Genomic DNA, 18780 nt, shown 5'->3' on the forward strand with positions numbered 1-18780 from the left:
CGAGCATGTATGTTTCAGACAAACATGCCTGGTAGGGCATGTAAAATTTTCGAGATTTTTCTAGCCCTGGTACACGGGGTCAATCACCAGAGTGTTTCTTTGCAGCATGTAAAAACCATTTTTACTTCAAAATACAAGCACTAAGTTACTTTTCGAAGCACAGCATTTTAATTTCTATAATTTTTCTTGAAAAAATAAAATTTGTTGCCACATTTAGGAAGCAGAGATATAGCTCCTTTAGCTTTTAGATTCCAAGGGTTGCAACTTTTCTAGCAACATCTGAACATGTTTTACGATAGAACTGGTTTCAATCGAACTCTCTAAGTGTTTGTTTCAACACCATAGCCATTTTTCTCATTTGCAAAAACTTAGTCAATGCGTTCTTTACTTGAAGAAAAGATGTCTAGATTCAAAGCAGCAAAGCTTTAGAACTGTTTTTATTTGTAATTGAAAAAACAAATTTAGTAAACAAAACAAATAAATATTACGTACTTCCCTCATTAGTAACTGTCAAATTTATAAATAATATGCTTGGATTTTCATCTCTACTTCCAGTTTTACATTTGCTTGTTTGGTATATTTCACATAGCTGCCAACATGCAAATTTAAAAAATCTTACAATGTATGCGGAGGCTATATTTCTACGCTTTTTTGACCATTATAAAGCAAAGTGTTAAAATTTAAAGTATTATAATCTTTTTAAATCCTTACCTTTACTTGATCTGTGCTTTTATAAGAAAAAAAAATAAATCTAAAAACAAATAAATAAACTTTTATTTCTTTGAATTTTGAAAAGTTGCCGACTTCGCAGCTTTCAAAAATTGGCTGTCAAAAACTTGTTTAAAACAATATTTTCTGTAAGTTCTTAGAGATTAAATTGTTCTCCATGCTGTTATCTGATAAAGAAGTGCGCAGCTCTTGTACAAATCGTATATGCTGCCATAAAACTGTACAAAACGTCCGAAAATATTACAATGTATGGCTAAATTGTACAAGTTGGCAACTATGATTTTATGTCATTAGTCCAAAGGAATACATAAAACTGGAGTTCCACTGCACAAAACTATCACAATACCTGAGAACATTTAGCTGTAGATTGTCATGCTTGAGCAAGATATGAGTTGTTTTAAAATTAATTCTAAATAGATCATTTGGCAACTAAAACAAACAAGCTAGGCACTAATTATGCCTAACTTATGTATCCTACCTGTGTGTCTAGCACACAATTATATAAAATAATATGCAATATCACACAGCACGTCTAGGACATAATGTTTGTCAAAAATTAAAAATGTAAGTTTCAGAATATAGTATATAAGCAATTTAGTAAAAAATACGTAATATAATAAGCAATAAAAGAGCTTAAAGAATTTTTGACTTCCATGACTCTTTCTCTTCAAAAGTGTTTATACAATTATTATGAACATCTTCAAATTGTAAAACTAATAACAATATAATTATTTATGAATAAAAGTGTTTTGCAAATAGCAATAAGTGGGAACTAACTGCAAAATAACCAAATCCTTTTCCAAATTACCTATAAGACATCACAATAATTGATAGCAAAAAAAAAATGTAAGAATACAAAATGTCTTTGCCACTGCCTTAAAAGAATTTTTAAAAATGGTGAAAAATAGTGAACAAATGAAATCTTGGCATCTTGCCAAAGTACTGTCAAATACTTCTATCGAAATTTTGCATTATCCTTCATTTCATTTTTTTTTTTTTTTTTTTTTTGCAGTCACTAATGGATTTAGCTGTTGGAATTATTACAAATTTGGCATAAACAGCAATAATGATTATGTCAACATTTCAAGAGAGAGAGACCATGTTCATTGAAACGCAACTTAAAAAAATTGTAGCTGATCTGTTTACAACTAAAACTATTCCGCATTCTCATTTGCTATTTTTAGAATACATTGGACATGTTAACTCCTAGAATAAAAGTAGCTACATATTTTAATTTTTTTTCAAGAATTCAAACACATTGGGGATGCGTCGAATATTTGGTTGGTATTAAACTGTCTATTTAGCAGACAAATCACGTACTCAGTAACTGAATAATAAAAAAAAAATAATTTCAATTTGCAAACAAAAACATATGTTTTTATTAGAATGTATGAAAGTATTTTGTACCATAGTATCAAAATTAATTCAAATTAATACCAAATTTAAAAAATATTTGTATTCAACTCCTGTCCTAAATTTAAATTATGATTTATCAGTAGCTGAAGAGACTAAGGTAACAGAAAACCACTAGCTTAAATTTTTATTTGTAATGATACTTTAGGCAATTTCCTTTTGTACTCATATGAAAGGTACATACAAAATTTTGTAACATAACATGTCGCTGTGATTATCAGTATCAAATCATACAAAGTAAAAAGAAATTTATCAATTTATGTGGAATTTCAAATAAACATAAAATCAAATTAGGCACTTAATTAACTTACTTTTGGAATGAGGTTTTAACTTTTTTATTTGTTTTGAATTAATAATCATATTTAATGTAAATAACTTTAGGGTGTAAAAAATGCAAAAGCATTTACTTTCACAAAAGATGCAAAGGTCTTAATATTTTAATGAAACAGGGGTAAGCATTTTTTTTAATCTTTACATTTGATCAAAAATACTCCTGACACAATTATATTTTTATTAAACAATTTTGTTATTTAAAATGAAATTTATTTACATGAGTCACGTGTGGGACATCCAAAGTCAACCTCTGGTAACTTGCTTATGAATAAGTTAATATTTTGTTCAATTAATACAGCAATGACGAAACAAATTGTAAATTTTGAAAGCTGTGGTTCCAACGTAAAGGAAACATATCTCATTAGTTTAGAAATAATTATTTAAACAATTGAAAAAAAATATGTATGTGCGCATTCGATTGAAAATGGTCATTTTGTCCCGCATGTGACGGTTCCTATATTTCATAAAAGGGAAATAATTTTTGAAGAAAGTTTTTGGTTAAGAAGTCACACATGCATTTGTGATTTCTTAAGCAACAAAATTTTGTTCATCGTCCTTTTAAATTATTTTTTATGAAATATAGGAAGTGTCACGTGCGGGACAAAATTACCGTTTTCCGTGGAATGGCCCAAAACACATAAATGCTTTCTATTATCAAAAAAACATGTAAATGTTAGAGTAAACATTTTTATCCGAATGTTTAGCAAAATATGATATTTGATGCATATTTGCTTTAGATGATCAAAGTTCATTTAAAATACAATGCTTACACTTTTAACAAATAATCATCTGTAATTACAATAAAATGTAAGAAAAAAATACGTGACGGCAAATCAATATAAGACAAATTTCAATGGCGAAAACTGAAAACTTTCTCCAACAAATACACTTAGTGGAAAATTTCATTTAGCTAATTTTAATTGCCAATGGGGGGAAAAAACATTTAAAATCGAACAGCCTAATTTAAAGCATTGTAAGCACCCAGGTAGTAAGATTTTCTGAGAAATTAAATCAGATAAGTAGCACTGACTTAAAAGAACTACAGCTCAAGTCTCCCAACAAGACTCGAATGTGACTGCTCATAGGTACACAGTAAGTCATAAAAAACAATTAAACTTTCTGGTAACTCGAAAGGGTGCAGAAGTGTCAGTCGGTAACAACAGAGATAGGTTCTAATCTCAAAAAAATTCACCTAACGAAAATTATGAAATTCCCATTTAGCACATTGTAGCATCAATAGCAAAAATTGAGATTTAATATAAGAGTATGACAGCAATTTTTACATCTTATGCATTTGAACAGGGCCGTGTCCAAGGGGAGGGTTTTAGGGGTTAAACCCCTCCCATTGGGGGGAAAATAATGATAAAAGCAATATGAAGAAAATGATATTTAACTTAGTTATTAGTGTTAATGTTTATGTCAGTGCTCTTTTTTTAAGTCATTTTCTTTGATTTTTTTTCAGCAATTTACGAGTGCCCACTCTTCACCAACTGAAATTATATTTTAGAAAATCAGTCGCAAAAGAACCACTGAATAGACTGACAATACAAAACATCCAATGGGAATATTTTTTGGTATACAGCATGTAAAAAAAAAATTGTGCGAAATTTTTAATACCTTTTGCAGTATGCAATGGTGTTAACAGATAAAAAGGCTTGTTTCTGAAGAAGCTGTAAAACAACATTCTATCCACTAGTGCAGCCGGAATTTGGGGAAATAGGGGAGGGGTCACAAACATCCCTACATGTATATAATACTATACTTGTTATCTCTTCCTAGGAATAGTAATGCGCTTTAAAATCAATGGCTCTGGCCCCTAAAGTACTCCATTGCTTGATTATAACCATAAAACAGGAATGAATTATTTGGTACAAGAGGTGTTTTCATGCCACTGCGAGAAATGATTTTTAAAAGATCTTTGAAACCCCTCCCTTTGTGAAATCCTGGACACGGGCCTGCATTTGAATCACTTAATACATAATGAAAAAATGTAAATGCAAATATATTAGCAAGTATTGAAACATGAAAAATATGAACACATTTGAAAGATTTTTGAATACTTTAATATTTATTCACGAAGCAAATAATGCTAAATTAACTTCAATTATTTGCAAACAAACAAGTAAAAGTAGATATTAACTTGTTTTAAGCAAAAATATCTCTCAGTAATTTTAAAAGTTATGAATTGATCAAATTTAATCACTATAAAGTAAATAAAAGAAACAGGAATCACTTGTAATAAGAATTTAAGCAACAAAAACAAAATAAAGTATTTAAAAAAATCAGTTTTAGGATTCAACACAACACAATTGATAAAACAAAGCATATTTGAAGACTTAAAATTCATAATGATAAAATCACTTATTGATATCATCATGTTATTTCAACATTAAAATATATGCACAGTTTAATATCAGTAAAATTCAACTATTTGCACATATGATGAAAATTCTAAACTATTACAAACAAATTTATAAATGTTTTGAGCAAATGAGACTTTCTACTATTCAAATGTCAAGCAATCATAATATTGCAAACTAAGGCACAGAAAAATCAAAAAATAAATATCCTATGTATAATAATAATTATAAAACTGGCTTTCAATGTTTCAATACAGTTATTTATAAAGCATTTAAAAACAACAACACATGAAATTGTGTAAAGGTATTGTGTGCGAGAAAGAACCAATAACTTTTCTGCTGAGACACTTTTTATACTTAATTTAGAACCAAAAAATAAATTTGTACAATTATATTACAAAAACATTGCAATTAAAATCGAGTAGGTAGTATAGCAATAGATATAGAAATAGATAAATAAATATAGAACTTGAAACTGAAAATATAAGTATTTAGTTAAAATTAAATATGACTGAACCTTTTTCTTTTTGAACATTTCAATTATAAATCAACATTGATTGGGGTGGTTAATCTGAAATGGGGTGAGATGATCTGGGTGAAGATTACACAAAAAAAAAAGGAAATTTAATTTTAAAGCATTTCATGGTGACTCACAGTTGATACAAAATGCAATTTGTGTTCTAATTACTTACTATAGAATTATGTAATTATTTTCTAAAACTTTGTAAAAAGCTAAAGGAACAGTGAGTAAATTTTTAACACAGTAAAATCCTTCAAGACACTGAAACCCTAAAGTTTTGTATATAACGAATAATTGAAACTGTATGAACAAATGCTGACGCTGTACGATAAATTTTAGATCCAAAATCTCAACAAAACGTGAATTATTATTTTTATAATGGGAACCAAAAATCATTCTAGAGAGGAAAAGGAATTATGCATTAAAATATAGTGTTTTAACACATAGTAAACAAATATAAATCACACAAGAAATGTTGTACTAATTTACTCAAAACAACTGTTCTTAAGTCATTTGTTGCAAATTAAAAATACAGTGAAGCATCGTTTATACGTTTCTCTTCTATACGTTTTCATCAATTATACGTTTTTAAAATTGGTCCCTGCAAAGCCTAATACACATGAACCTTACCTATTATACGAATTTTCGTTTGTACGCTTTTTTCATACAGTCCCTTCAAAAACGTATAACGGTGCTTCACTGTAGTGTTTGATAATGTTTTGTCAATAATAGAGTAGAATAATATAGAGCTTACGTGTTAAAAACTGATAATATCAGAAAAAAATATTTGCGAGTCATATAAGTTCATAATCATTTTGATGCAAAAAATATGAGTTCGAGTTCGAAAATATTTAGAATAGGGAAGTTTAACTCGAATTTGAAAATTTTATTGATATAAGTTATGAAGAGTAAATTTTATGCATATAATCCGATTTGAGCACTTATATGAAATCGTTTGGAAACATTTTAACAGACGATAACAATTACGTTTCAGTAAAAAAAAATTGTGAAAATTAAATTTATTATTTATAAAAATATTTCAAAGTTAAAAAGTATCACGAAAAACATTTATCATTTTTATAGTTTTATAAGGAAAATTCATCTCCAATTGCGAAATGTCACCGGTATACATGTACACACTGACAACTACACTTTGACACCATGAAACTGATGCTCGAAAATGTACGTATTTTTTTATTTATTGCTGATAATTTTACGTAATAATTTATAATTTAAGTCATAAAGATTCGATCGAGGGAGGTTCGAGCATCAATTGCAACATTTATTTTTTTCGATCGCTTGCGAAGGCGGCTGTAAGCAATCCGTATTTTAAGTACAAGTGAAGTGTGGAACACGTACCTGAAAATATTGACAGCTGTATCCTAGCATCTCGAGATTAGCGTGATTTATGTACAAAGAGAAGTTATTCGAATAATTTCCCCTCCTCGGTTTATTCGCTATCTTCACGTACAAGTGTACATGTCTTGTCTGGTCGCTGGTTCGTTCGAAAGTGACCACTGGCTCGCTGCTGCGATTGATCTGCCAGAGGAAAAAACGTTCCATCGCCAGATGGCCGCAGCGCTGGACTTACAAAGTGATGTATGTGACAACCTTTTCAAAATAGTATTAAACATATACCTATTTTGTCAGCCATGACAGCTAGCCTGCGCCGACGTAGCTAGCCAATGTGCGCGCGAACGAGACCCTATGCACCGGTAGAGAATTAATAATTAAAAAAGAATAAATTAGAATGTTTGCAGATTCGATCATGGTATATGTGGGTATGTTGACTTACCTTAGACGGATAAGAATCGGCTTCGTTCAATGATTGTGTCTTTAATTTGTGGGTTAGGTACCTGAGCATTTCACTTCGATACCTGTTCCGCAATTATAGGACTTTAGTAACCACAGGGCTACAAAATCGTCTGCAACGGGGGAACGCCGAATTGCATACTGTTTTTACTAGTGTTCGAATGGAATTCTTTTGTACTCCTTCATCCCATGTATGATACCCACAAATCGGCATAGGGGCATTTGAAGCAAAAAGCCGGGGATGTTTTTTGCTCACAGAACATCTCGCACCTCCATCGCCTGCGTGCACACATCACTTACTCACCCCAAGAGCAAGAAAGCCAACCATATGAAACGAGGAGAAAATAGAGGGCGCTAGCCACCGAACCACTGCAAAAGACCGGGTCCACTCCTAAAACCGAAAGTGGAAGGAATACGCTTGGAATATTCTCCCCGACCGAACGTTCTTATAGAACGATTAGGCTGGCATAAAAGTATCCTAAGAACTACAAAAAAAACACAGGTGATAATTATAAAATATTATATAACTCAGACAGTTCACTGCGGCTTACGGAATGACACATTTCCCCTCTGCAAGTGGGTTAGGTCCAGGATGCTCTGATTGGTCGGAAAGGATTGACGTCATCGGTAATCATCTGGCCTCTTCTGTCAAGATTTTCTCTCTCTCTTCTGTTATTTTCTCCCGTACAATGCAAGCGGAAAAAGCGCGGGATTTCGTGTTACTCGCAACGTTGAACTCGGAGAAGAAAAGTTTCATATCGATTACTGAAAGAGCTATTCTAAATCTTTAATCGAAGGCCATTTCTCTCCCTCCCCCTTTGTTTGACCGCTATTATTGATTAGGTTCTGTCAGGGTTTACATTCAAATTTGAATTACTTTTAATCGAATTGAAATTACATTTCCTGCTTGAAAGCAAATAATTTTAAGATTCTCTTTTTCATGTTTTTTCTTCAGTTACTGAAAATGAGTATAGTACGTGTCTGTGAAAAAATATAAAACCCAATAAAAAAGAGCAAATTGATATATATTTTTTAAAAAAATTACATGGAATTTCATTCAATGAAATTTCCCAAACATATATCGTGTCATCAGAACAATCTAAATGATATGGGAAAAACGAATGTATTATATTTTCAATTTCGGAATAACATCGATGGAAAATAGAGTAACAATATAGAACTAGAGCGCGCGCTAGAGTCGCTCTTTGGCTGTGTGAAAGAAAGCTCACCACTGACGTTATAAGACCGCGACGGTCTTACCTTTAAGTCTGGCAAAGTTCATTTATTTTTAACTTCACATGATTCGAAGAGAACGATGCAAAATATTACACCCCCACCCCCCGAAACTCCCTATACTTGAACACTACTTTCGCCAGGGACTGATTACTGATTAGGCCGTGGCCAGGAGTCCCCAAATGTCCACAATGGGGTTGTTTCCTTCAGTCAAAAGAAGTACTTTTAATCACTGAAACTGATAGAATGAGCAAAAAAAAATAATAATTTGAATTTTGACATCTTGAATTCAAATTATGCTTTTCGCAATCACGAGTGTGTGTATGTGTATGTAGGCGTATGTGTTTATATGTGTGTGTGGGGTATGTGTTTTTGTGTGCAGGGGGTATGTGTATGCATGTAGGCATGTGTATCTGTGTCTGCGTGCAGGTATGAGTGTGTGGGTCGTTGTGTGTATAAGTGTTTGTGTGGGGAGGGGGGAATGTGTATGTGTGTGTAGGCATATGTGTTTGTGTCTGTGTGCAGCCATGAGTGTGTGGTTAGTTGTGTATAACGTGTGTTTATGTGTAGGTGTCTGTATGTATGCGTGTGTGTGTGTGTAAGTGTGTGTATGTATGCGCGTGTGTGTAGGATATGGACGCAACCTCGAGACGGCTTTCGCTATAGGAGCAGTATCGTGAGGAACCGGTCGACGTTGATGCTGCAGAGGGTGCTGGCGGGAAAATAAAATCATAGGAACGCCAAAAACAGTCAAGTGAGAACAATAAGCAATCGTGATTGCTCAAAAAAATAACATGGACCCAGAAAATACTTACATTTTCCCGACAATTATTTTTTTTATTTAATTTTTTTAAATGTCCGATTTTTCAAACAAGGCGCGATCTTTATGACGTCACAAATGATACACTTTGGCGCATCTTTCTGCCACGTTTCCACGTTATGATAATCAAGCAGCGAATTAAATATTGCGCTCTACGCTTGCTATCAACCCTATCCTTGCCAATACACGTGAGTAACGAAGCGAATTAAATATTTATCTCTGTGAATGGCAACAGTGAATAGCATTTCACCATTTGTGATGTCATCGGCAGAAGCGTAAACAATGAAAGCGCACCGATTAAAGTATTTTTTTTTTTAAATATTAAACTGAAACAAATTATTTAAAAAAATGGTCACGTCCAATGTTTTTAAGCATGCTCTTTCAGAAAAAATTACTTTTAAAATTTTGGAAACGACCCCATTGTTTAAGCCAATGTCTAAAATGTACGAGGCGTGTTTTTAAAGTAAGTTCCGTTTTTATATAAAAAAAGAACGAGTACAGATAGAGCTAAGTAATTTAGTGCACAAAAATCTACCACCCTTACGCTATTTTTCGAAATTGCTCCCGTGATTTTCCAAGCATTTGTCATAGCGTGGTGCAGGTTTTTGTATACCTATTCGTACAAAGTTACCGCCCGTTTAGTCAACCATGAGGACTCTTACAGGGCTTTGGCTGGGCGTTTTTGAACATCCTCTGGTCTGCCCTCACCTCGCTCGCAGCATCTTTCTGTGGTCTGTGGCACAACAGCAATAATGAGCTCAGAGAACATGTTATCCCATGGCTGACTACACAGGCGGCAATTTTCTATGAATAAGTATACAAAAACCTGTACCACGCTATGACAAATGCTTGGAAAATCACGGGAGCAATGTCAAAAAATAGCGTAAGGATGGTAGATTTTTGTGCAATAAATTTCTTTGCTCTATCTGTACTCGTTCTTTTTTTATATCAAAACGGTACTTACTTTAAAAACATGCCTCGTAACTAGAGCGGGCTCCTGTTTTCTCCCCAGCTAACTTCTGCCTCGCGCATTAATGAGCCCGCTAGTGTTTAGATGATTTTATATGGCTTGTATATGTTGAGAACACTAAGTCCCTCTACCCCATTCAACATAGTTATTTACTTTACATCGTTATTTCAGGAGGGAGATCGTAGCTTATGCATAAAGTAAACTAACAATCATAGAATACTTCATTTAATGGAGTTGTTTCCGAAATTTTAAAAGAATTTTTTTTCCAAAAGGATTTTACCATTTCTTAAATAATTTGACAAAGTGTAATATTTAAAAAAAAAAAGCATTTTAATCGGTATGCAGATTCAATTTCCTTTTTTACGCTTTTGCACATGACATCACAAGTGATGAAATGCCATTAGCGCAGAGCGCAATATTTAAGTCGCTTCTTGATTATCATAACGGTAGACAGCAAGCGTAAACATTCAGCACGCCAAAGTTCATCACTTGTGACGTCATAGAGATCACGCCTTGCTTGAAAAATCGGATATTTTAAAAAAATCACTAAAAATTAAACGTTTTGAAAATAAAAGTGTTTTTCGCTCCATGTTATTTTTTTTTTTTTTTTTTTTTTTTGCTCATTCAATCCATTTCAATGACTAAAAGTAGTACATTTTACTGAAGGAAACCACCCTATTCAACTGTTTGCGCACCACACTCATAATCACATAAAACTAACATGTTGTGACCATGAAGAAATTTTCCTTCAAACTCTTCATTCGAAATGAAAAAAATTGTTAAGAGGCTTCACCCCATTTTAGAACAAAATTAGCGCCAAAATGTAATGAAAGGCATTTCGTACATGTAACCACTTCGTTAGATTCACTTTATTTATTTATTTTTATTTTTTTATTTTTATCTTTCTGGGTCCATGTAATTTTTTTTTTTTTTTTTTTGCTCATTCAATCCATTTCAATGACTAAAAGTAGTACTTTTGACTGAAGGAAACCACCCTATTCAACTGTTTGTGCACCACACTCATAATCACATAAAACTAACATGTTGTGACCATGAAGAAATTTTCCTTCAAACTCTTCATTCGAAATGAAAAAAATTGTTAAGAGGCTTCACCCCATTTTAGAACAAAATTAGCGCCAAAATGTAATGAAAGGCATTTCGTACATGTAACCACTTCGTTAGATTCACTTTATTTATTTATTTTTATTTTTTTATTTTTATCTTCCTTTTTTAATCATTTTTTCCGCTATCTGCCGCACAATTTTACTGATTTTTTTTGAGCAATCACGATTGCTTATTGTTCTCACTTGACGATTTTGATGTTCCTATGATTTTATTTCCCACCACCTCCCTCTGCTAGTGTCCACCATCGGCCGGCCCTCCCGATGCTGCTCCTCTAGCGAGCAAAGTCTCCAGGTTGCGTCCATATCCCGCACACACACGCATACGCACACACAAAGACATACACACACAAATATACACCTACACAAACATATACACACGCACACGCATACACACACCTACACATACACACACACAAACACAAACACATTATACACACAACTACCCACACACTCATGCCTGTACACAGACACAAACACACATGCCTACACACAACACACACACATGGTGAATGGCATTTCATCATTTGTGATGTCATGCGCAGAAGCGTAAAAAATAAAATTGAAACCGCGCACTGATTAAAATAATTTTTAAAAAATATTGAACGTTGTCAAATTATTTAAAAAATGGTCAAATCCTGTGTTTTTAAACATGCTTTTTCAGAAAAGAACGCTTTTAAAATTTCGGAAACGATTCCATTGTGAATGTGAATGTATATCATATGGAAAAGAAGTTTATTTTATTTTATTTATTTATTTTATTTTATTTATTTTTTTAATGAGCAATCACGATTGCTTATTGTTCTCACTTGACTGTTTTTTTGGCGTGCTATCATTTTATTTTCCCACCGCCACCCTCCGCACCATCACCGTCGACCGGCTCCTCACGATGCTGCTCCTATAGCGAAAGCCGTCTCCAGGTTGCATCCATGTCCTACACACACGCGCATACATACACAACTACTCACACACAGACAAACACATACACACACATACACCTACGTACACCTACATACACATACACACACGCATACATACTTCTGTATGCGTGTGTACACATACACACACAAAAAAAACATACACACATCTACCCACACATTCATGCCTGCACACAAACACGAACACACATGCCTACACACACATACACATACCCCTACACACAAACACACATACCCCCCACACACAAACACACACCCCTACATACACACACTCGTGATTGCGAAAAACATAATTTGAATTCAAGACGTCCAAATTCAAACTTTTTTTTTTTTTTTTTTGCTGTAGAGCTGCGCTTGACAAGGTCATGTCGTCGTTGCCATCCGAGAGAGAAAATTCGAGACGGGCGCAAACGATTTATGCCTCACTCTAATGACAACAGCAGAGACAAAATTGGTCCCAGCCGTAAATTTTTATCGGGACAGGATCGTCTGTGTAGAAGAATGAAATTTTTCATATCGTGGTTGAAGAAAAAAAAAAGGCATAAATGTCTTATAATGTCATGAGTTGCTGACGGTGGTGTAAAGATTTTTTGGGACTCAATAAATTGCAAATAAATCGCATGCATCAATTATTTAAATAAATCAATGAAAATTTTAATGGAGGAGCTTTAGAAATAACAAGTGATCGTCTTATATTAAAAATTAAAAAAAAAAACCGACTGAGTCGCAACTGTAGAATCAGAGGTAAAATTGAAAATCCTTTTGAAAGTCTTATACTATTAAAAATCAATTACAAGTATTTTATTTACTGACAAATAGAAACTGGCAACAGATAAAAATTTTAAATCATTGCTTTTAATTTCCTTGTCTGCCAACAAATGAATTCGGTTGTCAATCGCGTGAATTAAGGCTTAGCCGTTATTAAAATCTGCTTTAAAAAACGTTATAATTCGAATTCTATGAAACATGGAAGTTCCAAACACATTCTATCAGACGCGGAAAAAAAATTCCCTTTACTTTGGTATTGAAGTTTAAAAATTTTAACTATGTTCTCGCAAAAAAAAATCGTGAAAAACCTTTTAGAGGTTCTTAATTAATATCTTCGTTAATATTATCATCCAAAGATGCAACCCAGCTAAGAGAACACTCTCGATTAACTCTCCTTTCGAACTTTTTTTTTTTTCAAAATCGGTCCATCCGTTTAGGCGCTAAAGTGCCACAGACAGACACACAGATACACAAATACAGATACACAGACACGTTAAACTTATAACCCCCTTCCTTTCTGTGTCAGGGGTTAAAAAAAAGTTAAGAAAAAAATGTCACTTAGTTTAGATTTATCGTATAAAAGTATTAGTAAATTAAAGAAAAAAAATCGATAAAAATAAAAATTATATTTATACATACAAAAAATAAATAAATAAATAAATAAATAAAAAGATAATATTTCATTTCAGTGAATGAATTTCATTCGAAAAGCAGCGAAGGATCAGAATACTCCTCACTGAAGAAGAAAGAATTTAAGTGGAATACTTTGTACACAAAGAACAAAATCAATATCCGTGCTTACGAGCAAACGGCACGACCTTGAGGGTCACGTATTTTGATTAAATTCTAGCTATAGGTCCATTCCCACTAGATATGAGTGCAGGTAAAGCGGTTTGACTGCATAGGCCCTAGTTTCTCTGCAACGAGGGTCCAAAGTTGCTAGTTTGGCCCCAGAAATGCAATGGCGTTTCCATTGGAATTTCTTAACTCGGCACTATTTTGGATCTCCCAACATCTTTTTCATCTTTTGTTAGTAAATTGGGTATAAGGGAGGACACGTATTTATTTATGGGCATGATCTAAGTCAGTTGAAAAGTCGAAAAAATCTTGTATTTTTGTTCTTTTGTGTGTCATGTGCAATAAATCAGAGTGTTTTCTCTTCTCTCATTTTTTGCTTTTTAATGTGGGATATCTTTGATAGGAAACAATAAATATCCAGTTAAAATAAATGTTTTTATTAGCAAGCGATAAATACTTGTTACTAGAAAACGATTAATATGAAATGAAAATAACTAGTTTCATTTGCAAACGATAAATATCCTAGTACTATGTTATTTTGGCATTCATGTTATTGAAATTAAAAGTAGGAGTCAATTTGAATTGGAGAACCGCTTATTGAAAATAAGTATTCAATGTAATTAATTCAAAGGTAAGCATGCAAACGGCTCATTCTGCAGTACAATAGCAGAAAAAGCGATAAAAATGGTAATTTTAAAGGAAATTCCATTGCATTTCTGGGTCCAAATTATCAACTTTGGACCCTCGTTGCAGCCGAACTAGGGCCTATGCAGTCAAACCGCTATACCTGGGCTCATATCTAGTTGGAATAGACCTATATCTAGAATTTTGTCCAAATCCGCGACCCTCAAGGTCGTGCCGTTTGGTAGTTAGACTTAAGAGAAAAGAATAAAATTGAAACATGTGATATTGTTGCAATAAATGAAAACCCTCCACCCACCTTCCCCGAAAAAGAAATATTTTCATTAAAATACACTCCGAAACATTATCAATCAGCTGAAAACCGCACATATATTAATACCACAATAAATCAGTTTTTATTTAACTCTTTTATATAAAATAATAATAATAATTAATAAATAAATAAATAAAAGAATAAAAAAAAGATATTTAATTTGCGTGAATGTCTTTCATTCGTAAAGCAGCGAAGGATCAGAATTGAGTAAAAGTACTCCTCACTGAAGAAGAGAGAATTTAAGTGAAATACTTTGTACACTAAGAACAAAATGAATATCCGTGCTTAGCCTGAAGAGAAAAGAATTTAATTGAAACATGTGATATTGTTGCAATAAATGAAAACCCTCCTGCCACATTTCGCGAAGAAAAAATATTTTCATTACAAGCAACGATAAAATTAAAAGTTTTAAAAACCCCCGACTGAATAGCAAATGTAGGAAAGATTGAAAATCTTTTTAAAAATCTTATACTATTAAAATCAATTACGAGTATTTTATTTGTTACTAGTGGTACCCGCACGGCTTTGCCCGTAATAGAAAAATTAAAAGGTCTTTTGGTTCGCCTGTATATGTACAAATAATGTATGGTGAATTTTCTCGCCAATTGGCTTGTGCCCATGTTACTGTTCCACGTTATGATAATTTCGTAATTTATTCGTCTATCTTATGATATTTTTGTTCTTAAAATTGGATTGGAAAAAGAACCACATCGAATTTTCGAAAAATCGCTTCGAGATGCACACCCCCATGGTACAAACTAACTTTGTGCCAAATTTCATGAAAATCGACCGAACGGTCTAGGCTCTATGCGCGTCACATAGATCCTGAAAGACAGAGATCCTGACAGACAGAGGGACATTCAGCTTTATTATTAGTAAAGATAAAGATAAAGAAGAAATAGAAACTGGCAACAGAATTTTTTTTTAAATCATTGCGTTTTATTTCTTTGTCGGCCAACAATGAATTCGGTGACCAATCACGTGATTAAAGACTTAGCCGTATTTAAAATCTGCTTTAAAAAGCGTTATGACTCGAATTCTGAAAGCATGGAATTTCCAAACATATTCTATCAGACGCAGAAAGAAATATTCTTTATTTTAGAACTAAATTTTTAAAAATTAATATCATCGTTAATTAATGTCATCCGAAGACACAACCTAGCTAAGAGCACTCTCAATCAACTCTCTTTTCGAGCAAAATCTTTTTTTTTTTTTTTTTCAAAATCGGTTCATCCGTTTAGGCGCAAGAGCGCTACAGACAGACACACAGATACACAGACACGTCAAACTTATAACCCCCTTCCTTTGTGTGTCTGGAATTGAAAATACACTCCAAAACAATATCAATCAGCTGAAAACCGCAATACATTAACACCACAAAAAATCAATTTTTATTTAACTGTTTCATAAAAAACGCATTTTCATGGCGACTCCAATGTCAACGAAAGGCAATTCCACGAAAATGACAGCTTGAAAAATTTTGTTTATTTATATTTTTTCCCCTCGCGAATCTGTGTCGTCGCCTGGCGGCGCACGGTCTTTTTGGAAAATAAATGCGATGTCGAATGACAGAGGAGAAATTTGGAATGAGATTTGTTCTTCAAAATGATGACAGTAGTTCCTAAAAGCCTCATTGCAATAAGGACATTAGTCTCTTAAAATTACCCGTCAAATAAAGACATTAGTCCCAATAAGAATGAGAACAGCAGCTCTAAAATAAAGTCAGCGGTGCCTTTAAAAATCCCAATCCCTATCAAATTGTACTTCATACTACTTTGGTTACTTCAATGGGGTGGTTTCCTTCAGTCAAAAATGCTTCTTTAAGTCATTGAAATGGATAGAATGAGGAAAAAAAATAACATGGACCCAGAAAATACTTTCATTTTCCCAACAGATATTTCAAATTAATTTTTTTAAATGTCCGATTTTTCTAACAAGGCGTGGTCTTGATGACGTCACAAATGACGCATTTTGCCCCATCTTTCTACTACGTTTCCACGTTATGATAATCAATCAGCGAATTAAAATTGCGTTCTACGCTTGCTACCTACCATATCGTTGCCAATACAGTGAGTAAAGATACGAAATAAATATTTTAGACCGTGAATGACAACACTGAATGGCATTTCATCATTTGTGATGTCATCGATAGAAGCGTTAAACGATAAAAGAGCACCGATTTAAGCAATTTTTAAAAATATTAAATTTAAAGAAATTATTTAAAAAATGGTCAGATTCTATGCTTTTAAGTATGCTCTTTCCGAAAAAAATATTTTTAAAATTTTGGAAACGGCCCCATTGTAACACCGTTCTTTGATGGAGAATAGAATTAAGATCGCGTGACGAATGCCTAATTTTTTTTCCTGAATAAATAAAGGGAAATATAGCTAAAATTGTGACTATAAAATAAAAACAACAGTCCTGAAAGTTCATCAACAGAACCTACTCGCAAAAATTCTCATTATTAAACCGACATTGGTCTGAAAAAAGAACAAAAAACCCCCTCATTAGCATGAGAACGGCAATCTCTAAAAACCACAATTAGATTGAGAATTGAGATTCATAAATAAAATCAACGGTTTATTTAAAAACTTTTGTCAGTAAAAAGACAACAGTTCCTGGAAAATCCAATTAGAATGGAGACAGTAGTCCCCAAAACTCTGCACTATTATCGGAACCGGCAATCTTTCAAAATTGAAGTTTCAAAAACGTGATTTTGGTTGACTTTCAATCATGTTAGGGGAAGTAGTTTTCGGTAGCTCTATTCCAGATACAGTTCGAAATTCATGCCCTGAAAACTGAATTTATGACAATCGTTAATGATATTGGTGAAAGAGGGGAGGGGGGGAGGGGAGGCACATTCCCCGAAAAATTTCTAAAGTTAGCTTTTAAAAGGCAGGTTTTAGAAGAGTTTCGGTAATGTTAGTGAGAGGAAAAGTTTGAGGGCCCTTCATCGGTAAATTCTTTCTTCGGCGCTCCTCGGAAACATTTTTCGGAATTGAAGCCCTAAAAACGAAATTTTAGACGATTTTTGATAATATTGAAGAGAGAAGGGCGGGAATATTTTGATTTTTTCCGAGATTAAGTCTAGAAAACGAAATTTTGGACGGTTTTTTATGGCATGTAAAACTTTGAAAATTTCGGGGGGGGGGGAGGGGGACGGTTCTGGCCCTCTGCCCCCTCTTCCCTACTGCGACTTCGCCTCATGCAGAAACTCAATTCTATGGAGAAAAAAACGATGTTATTAGAACGATGCAGACTTTCAAAAATTCATCAAAATAGCTCATCAGAACAGCTCAAAAAGAATGAGAACGATCAAGTTCATTACAACCACTCTTTCTAAGATTCCAAAAAAAAAAAAAAAACAATACCAACTCTAATCAATTCCCAAAGCATGTTCACAAAAATTCATAAAATCAAATATGCGCAGACGATAAACTAAAAAATACGGCTATTCGCAATTCTACCGAGCTTGAATACGCTACCTTGCGGTGGTTTAAGGAACGACAGAAAGAGGTGAAACATTCCGTTCCACGTGTGGTCCCTTGTGGTAATGCTTTCGATAGTTTTAGGTGTAAGGTAGTTTTAAAAGAATAGGAAAAAAAAGCAACCATGAACGCGATGAAAAATTACTGTCATTCACTAAGCTTAAAAACATTTAACGACATTTGGTTGTTTTTAGTCACCATTAGCATGAGATTGCAACGCGTCCTATAATTTATTAGAACTGCGAGTTGAATTACTGTATGATCAGAAGAAGAAGTTTTCTTCCTACGCGGTCTTAATTTTTATTTTTCAACAAATACTGCTTTTTCAGCCCAGACGATATTTTTCACACCTAGTACTATATTCCCCACCGCCATTACTATGATTTTTCTTTTAACTTCGTGGCAACTGTATAGTGCAATTTTGTTTTCTTTTCCTATGGAAAAAAATCAGTTATGTTGAAAAGCATTTTCTTGCTGATATCAACAAATTGGATATTTGTATAAAAGTGCGCATGTGTGAGT

General features: G+C 33.3%; 1 protein-coding gene across 3 annotated transcripts in view; it reads right to left on the reverse strand.

Moving 5' to 3' along the window:
- The window catches only part of LOC129232486 (uncharacterized), a 131025-nt gene extending 123540 nt beyond the window's left edge, over nucleotides 1–7485 (reverse strand). Inside the window, exon 1 of one of the 3 annotated variants that reach the window (XM_054866634.1) lies at nucleotides 7151–7485. In XM_054866634.1, coding sequence (XP_054722609.1) covers nucleotides 7151–7219 — 69 coding nt within the window. In that variant the 5' untranslated portion in view covers nucleotides 7220–7485. Of the gene's footprint in view, nucleotides 1–6714; nucleotides 6854–7150 lie in introns of those variants that run through there. The other 2 variants (XM_054866631.1, XM_054866632.1) reach the window with 2 other exon arrangements.
- Nucleotides 7486–18780: the final 11295 nt, after the last annotated feature.

Source organism: Uloborus diversus, unplaced genomic scaffold (assembly GCF_026930045.1).
Source record: "Uloborus diversus isolate 005 unplaced genomic scaffold, Udiv.v.3.1 scaffold_12, whole genome shotgun sequence".
NCBI lineage: Eukaryota > Metazoa > Arthropoda > Arachnida > Araneae > Uloboridae > Uloborus > Uloborus diversus.